At 46.9% G+C, this 6,055-nt stretch overlaps 2 protein-coding genes across 2 annotated transcripts; one reads left to right on the top strand and one right to left on the bottom strand.

The window, feature by feature from the left end:
• Nucleotides 1-1,395: 1,395 nt before the first annotated feature.
• Nucleotides 1,396-2,314, top strand: LOC136462355 (non-specific lipid transfer protein GPI-anchored 7-like). The gene is made up of 2 exons (XM_066461466.1): nucleotides 1,396-1,882; nucleotides 1,996-2,314. The coding sequence occupies exons 1-2, from the start codon at nucleotides 1,513-1,515 to the stop codon at nucleotides 2,142-2,144; spliced, it is 519 nt and encodes a 172-aa protein (XP_066317563.1). The 5' UTR covers nucleotides 1,396-1,512; the 3' UTR covers nucleotides 2,145-2,314.
• Nucleotides 2,315-2,565: 251 nt separating this feature from the next.
• On the bottom strand, nucleotides 2,566-5,736 carry LOC136462354 (uncharacterized). The gene is made up of 2 exons (XM_066461465.1): nucleotides 5,124-5,736; nucleotides 2,566-3,178 (listed from the first exon to the last, which is right to left on the bottom strand). Exons 1-2 carry the CDS (start codon nucleotides 5,517-5,519, stop codon nucleotides 3,017-3,019), a joined length of 558 nt encoding a protein of 185 aa, XP_066317562.1. The 5' UTR covers nucleotides 5,520-5,736; the 3' UTR covers nucleotides 2,566-3,016.
• Between the last annotated feature and the right edge of the window lie 319 nt (nucleotides 5,737-6,055).

Here is a 6,055-nt window from a genome sequence, read left to right as displayed (position 1 = left end):
TCGCCTGTCGATCCGTCACTTCCAGCGGCGAAGGGGTCGCCTGCTCCTCTGCTCCGTCCAGTGTGCTTGTCTTGTGGAGTGAACATAACTCGGGCCGGGCTGGGCCGGAGAGTATTACATCCCGGATCCCCACTAGGCCACTAGGCCTGGCCTGGCAGTCTATCAGGCCGGACCGAGCTACGGCTAAATACTAAACTTCAAAGACTGTTTTTAGCGTGTGGGACTTTTCAAAATAATTGATGAGTCCAAAACTAGTTCTAGGAAGATAATTAGGAGGAACAGCTCTCTAGCCTCTGTAATATTGTCAACAGTCATCGCTACACAGTGACAACCGTAGTGGGATATAAGCCACTGAATTTTTCTTTTCATAGAGTGATAGGGCGCAATAAGCTCATTGGTTAGCACAACCTAACAGCTAAGGTAGGCTCATATTCATTTTACTGAACAAGAAAACACTTTTACTTGGTCCTGGTCAATTTTCAGTTCAATCCATGTATGAATATTTTTACTATTGTGCTCTAGGTGTGGAGTCATAATGATAAAAGATAACAAAAAGAAACTAGACGTGAAGTCAATAATGTTGTTTCTATGCTTGCAATGAAACGATTAAGCTGCTTTCCTTGATGGTCCCTGTGTTAGGTCCGTTTGGAGAATAGTTCAGCCGGCCACTGGGTTTACATCACCAAGATCTATGTCTCATTTACTAGTTGGCTTAATGGATCAAGAAACAAAGAGAAATCAAATATCTTCAAATATGTTTGTTATCAAAATATCAGCTAAACATTAGTTAAGAGAAACTAAAGGCACTAGCAAACATTAGGACCATCAAGGATTCAATTTAGTTAAACCCATACTTCAGTTTCTCTTAACTATAATGGATTAAGAAACAAAGGGATTTACACAACCTAGGAGTTTGATTGGTGACATTAGTTAAGAGAAACTTTGAATGTTTGCTAGCACTCCCCGGTCAAACAAAGAATGTAAAATCTCATTTTCTGAAAAGTCACACAACGACTAGGTTATTTATAAAAAAATAGTACCGACATTTATATCTTCAAATATGTTGTTTTTTAACAAAATATATTTCATAATTATCTAGTGATACTTGTTACGCATCCTAAGTGTTAGTAGTTTTCTATATATATATATATATGTATATATATATATATATATATATATATATATATATGTATATATATATGTATATATAAAGTTAAATTTAAAATTATTTGATTTCTTTGATAGAGAGACTTTCATTCTTTTTGGGTTTCAAGAGTGTGTTGTTTCACCGCTCCATTTGACCAACTATGTATGCCAGTATGTGATCCTAGGAACTTGGCAAAATCAGCGTCTTTTGCCCGAAATAACGTCGTCCCCTGGCCAGCGCGGCAGCAGGCCGGCTTAACAAGTCAAACGGGCCCGGCGATCTTCCTTCCACCTCCCTGAGCCTCGCATCGTCACTCATCACACCCCGACCTCTCCGAAGCCCGCGCAAACGACGAGTCGACGACGATGCGTCCACGCGCGCACCTCGCCGCGCTCCTCCTCCTCGCCGTCGTTGACACCGCCTCCGTCTCCTCCCGCCACCATCATGCCCCGGCGGGCGCCCCGCACGGCGTGGCCCCGTCACAGCACCTGCTGCCGTGCCTGGAGGAGCTGCTGCCGTGCACGGCGTACCTCATGACCACCAAGCACCCCTCGGCCACGTGCTGCACCGCCATGCACAACGCCGCGGCGGCCGAGATGCCGTGCCTGTGCCGCCTCTTCGCCGACCCGGAGCTGCTCGCCACCTTCAACGTCACCAGGGAGCAGATGTTCAAGCTCCCCGCCCGTTGCGGCCTCCCCGTCGGCTGCCGCACCGGGACCTCCTCCCACGAGCCTGGTTAGTTCTCTTCTCTGGCCGGCTGCCGTTGCGGCGTTTTTAGCCACCCGATGCCCCTGCTGTGCACCGTGCACCCATCCGATGGCATCTGACACCAGAGTGAATGCATGCAGTCGTGGAAGCGCCGCCGCCGCCCGCCCCGGTGCAGCAGCACCACCACCAGCACGGTGCCTCGTCGAGGGGTGACGAGTTCAGGAGCATCTGGAGCCTGGTCGCGCCGTTGGTTTTGGGCCAGATGATCCCCATGGCTGCACTATTTTGAATTTTTTATTTAGGCTGTTCTGGGTCATCTCGAGGCGCCTATTCCTGAATTTTCTTGCTATCCTACCTGCAGAGGGTGATCCGTGTTGCTCTTCGTTTTAGCGTTGTCATATCGTAATGTTTTATCGCCTCACCAGTTAGCTATAATGGACAGCGACGGAATCTATTTCAGATGCATTAGTGATAGGTAGGAATTGCACTTTTTCGCCAAAAAAAAAAGAAAAAAAGAAGAAGAAAAGATAGGAACTGCACTATACATGAGTGCTGCTTGTTAATACAGTATATATTAACTGAACAAACTGGATGATGAAACACTAGCTCATTCTTCTCACGCGGCTCCACGGTGACAATGCCGATCAGATGTAAATATAGGTACTTAATCTATCAATATGTTTCTGAACATGTGATACCAAACATTCTTTCTGAATCTAAAAGCCAGTTAGAAGCGCAGATCAAATAGGGAGCATCCATCAGAACAGCTATATCTAACTGGATGCATATACCACAGCAGCTATATTAACTGGATGCATCTACCACAACCGATGATTGAATCTCAAATCTCATGGTTCGCCACCATAGGTTACGACCTCAGAGATCATACTGATTCCAAAGCGAACAAAGGTTACAAGGCATTACAGGATGCGGAAGAAAATTCCCCTCGCACTGAAGAACCGAGTCAAGTTGCAGCTCCGAATGCTAATGTTAAGGTTTACATGGCAGATTAGTGCACAGTACATGGAAAAAAACTAGTTACAGCAGATTGGTTCTACATATTTGCATGGAGGGCGATGATCTTTCTACTCTCCTTAACCTTCTTCTGCAGTTAAATGTCGAATACAGAATGCGCTAGCTAGTAGACTGTTTCATGGCCCCTCATCGCGGATGGTCTAGTGGCTCAACAGCGGTTCTGAAGAGAAGAATATAGGTCTTATCGACAGAGAAGTACAAGAAACCTCCCAGAGAGTGAGTGACATAGGAACCAAAGCTAGTTCCAACAATGCAATGCCAAGCAGGGCCATATGCCGTATCAAATTCCTGCAGGCAAATGAAAACAATATCATCTACCAATAACATGGGGAAGATTGATGAATTGCAGAGTCACCAGACATCCAAATCCTGGTTAAACAACTAATATGCATGCATGCAACCAATGTTCTGGAAAGCAATAGCCTCAAGTAATCAGCAGATTACTAGAAATGAATACTAGAACCCAGATTATACATTCAGCAGATTTAGGAGGTTACAGGAAACTAATAGTTATAAATCATATTACGAAAGATATGCACAGAGATACAATGATTTTCTACAGTCTCAGGTACACCAAATGCTTAATATAAAAGAAGATCATTGCTTCATAAACGGAGGACAGAATATTGCACTAAGCTGTAAGATTGAAAACCCAAGAGACAACAGTCATTTTAGCAGCAAACCTATAACAAATCTATTCATAGTGACAAATTAAGGCTATTGGCCCAAACAATCTTATGTAGGCTAAAATAAATTATTGTACACACCAATACATAGTTTTGTCAAAGAACCCTTTTGTCAACAACACTAACACCGAGTAGAAGTCCAGATTGCTCTGATCCTCTGGGGTGCTTGTACCAACATCTTTGAAGATTAATTCCTTGTAACATATGTGGGGGACCAAACTAACAGTAGTTGCTACTTGCTAGACAAGACAAAGATGGCATGGCGACAAAACACAATAAATGAAGAGGAACAGAAGATTGCATTCATTCAACACATTGGCAGAACTTGGCGACATCTAGGTCCACTGCTAACCTATGTTGAATTCAGAAGGTCCACATAAACAAGACATTAATGGCTACACAAAAGCAGATGATTTGCACTAATAGCACTACGGTCTGAGGGTATGTTTTCAATATAGGGACCAAATGCCAATATCTAACATTTAGAAATATCAATTTGTCCTACTTTCTTCAAGACGCTCCTTTCAATAACTCTAAGGCCCCGTTTGGATCCTTGGAATTGAATTCATTCTAATAAATTATAAATTATAATTTAGGCACATATTAATTAAGCTAATATGGCTGTGTATGGAATATATTTGAATACTATTGTTAGCCATGAAAGAGAGATGCTTATATGTTTCATTTCTACTATAGGGAAGCGAGTTGGAGAGCGTGCTATAAGCTGAAGAGTAGAAACATAGCATGGTGATCTATAGAATCAATTTCCATCTCCCATCCTATGAATTTGAGATAGGCTTATATGTGAACTTTGGAAAGTTGTGAAATCTCAAATTCCAAGCCAAATAGCCTAATACATTAAGTAGATTCCAATTCCTCCAAAATGAAGGGATCCAAACAGCCCACAGACACTGCAATGCAATCATGAAACAGTCCTGCTCAAGCTTAAGATGCATACATGACATTTCATGACTGGTCATCTCTAACACCGTTGCCTTCCTCATCCAGATCGCCTCTGCTGTACTGATGGGTGAATCAATTTGCTAAAGAGCATGCAACAAGTCGTATTTACTAGGCAGGATGCAAAGCTAGCTAATGAATTCCTCAAGGCCTGCCTCTTACCGTGGTCCTTGGCTGTATGGCTATAAATAACTATCAAAACCAAAGTCATAGCACAACTCTCACACAACTACAGAAGCATCTCGAGGAGTTCCATTCATCTCAGAATAATTGCAGAGAGGGCAGACTGAATGTGAAACTGGATCTCTGATTGTAAACCCCTCCCCCCAACAAGGTTTGGTTTGTTACGAGTTATGACTAGCCATTGTGGGGACTAGCCAGTTAGGCACATTTCCTACAATCTCAACATTAGTAGGAGTAACACCTACCCGAACGGCCGAATCAAACCCAAATGCACAATTGCATACCCGCATATCAGGCCCACAACAAATGATCTCCGCGCGCTAGACATAGCGACACAAAAACATGCTGCCATATCTTTCCCAAGAGAAATTAACTACCGAGATGTAGGGCGGACGGTGCCATACCTTCTTGAGCGCGAGGGCGAGGCGCTTGCTGTCGAGGCGCGGCATGGCTGCGATGGCTTCGTAGGCGAGCTGGACCGCGCGGCGCTGCAGCGGGAGGGGCATGTCGGCCGCGCGCACCCGCACCGACACCTTCCTGCTGCTGTCGTCCTCCTTGGGACCCCCGTCGTCCTTCCCCTTGATCTCCTTCCCCTTCCCGTCCCCCGCCTCTTTGGCCTCCCGCTTCTCCTCCTCGGCCACTGGCTCCGCCGCCTTGGCCTCCCCGCACTTCCCAACCGCGGCCTTCGGCTCGGGCTCCGGCTGAGGAGGGGGAGCCGGGGCGGCGCTGAGCTTGGTGCGGCGGATGAGCGAGCTGAGATAGCGGCTGCGGCGCTCGAGCTCCTCGGACGCCGGATCCATGGCGGCTGGCTGCGCGCCTGCGTCTCGGACGGGGACGGCTGCGGGTCGCCTCGCCTTCGCCTTCGCCTTCGCCTCAGCTGCGGCAGCGGGCGAGCATGCCTGGCGGGCCCGGATGGCTTCCTGCCGTTTTTCGCTTCTGCTGTGGCCTGTGGGGTGGTGGGGTGCTTCGCTTCGGCGAGGGAGAGGAGCGGGCGGGTCGCGGTCAAACCACGCAGGACAGGACCGCACTGTGCGGCTTGTTTTGTTTGGGCTCGGGGGGCGGTGCGGTGCTGCGGCGTGGGTGGGGACTCGGGGGCCCCCCCGGCTTCGAGCGATGAGATGATGGCCATGCTGTCTGCTGTGTGTGTTAGAGTGTTGACCGCACCACACGGCACCGCAGAGGGCACGGTGTGCCCGTGCATGTTTTGCTCCGTCTGTACTGTGCTTCTGCATAAGGCCGTACCCGTTCCTAATAAAATTTTCAAGACCGGTGAGGCCTATGCAGATTCTCCGATCTGTCGATCAAACATCCAGAGAAATAACCGAACTATGATTTT

Source organism: Miscanthus floridulus, chromosome 7, assembly GCF_019320115.1.
Source record: "Miscanthus floridulus cultivar M001 chromosome 7, ASM1932011v1, whole genome shotgun sequence".
NCBI classification, from domain to species: Eukaryota; Viridiplantae; Streptophyta; class Magnoliopsida; order Poales; family Poaceae; genus Miscanthus; species Miscanthus floridulus.
Note: the sequence above shows the minus strand (reverse complement) of the source record. Positions and strands in the feature narration are given on the sequence as shown.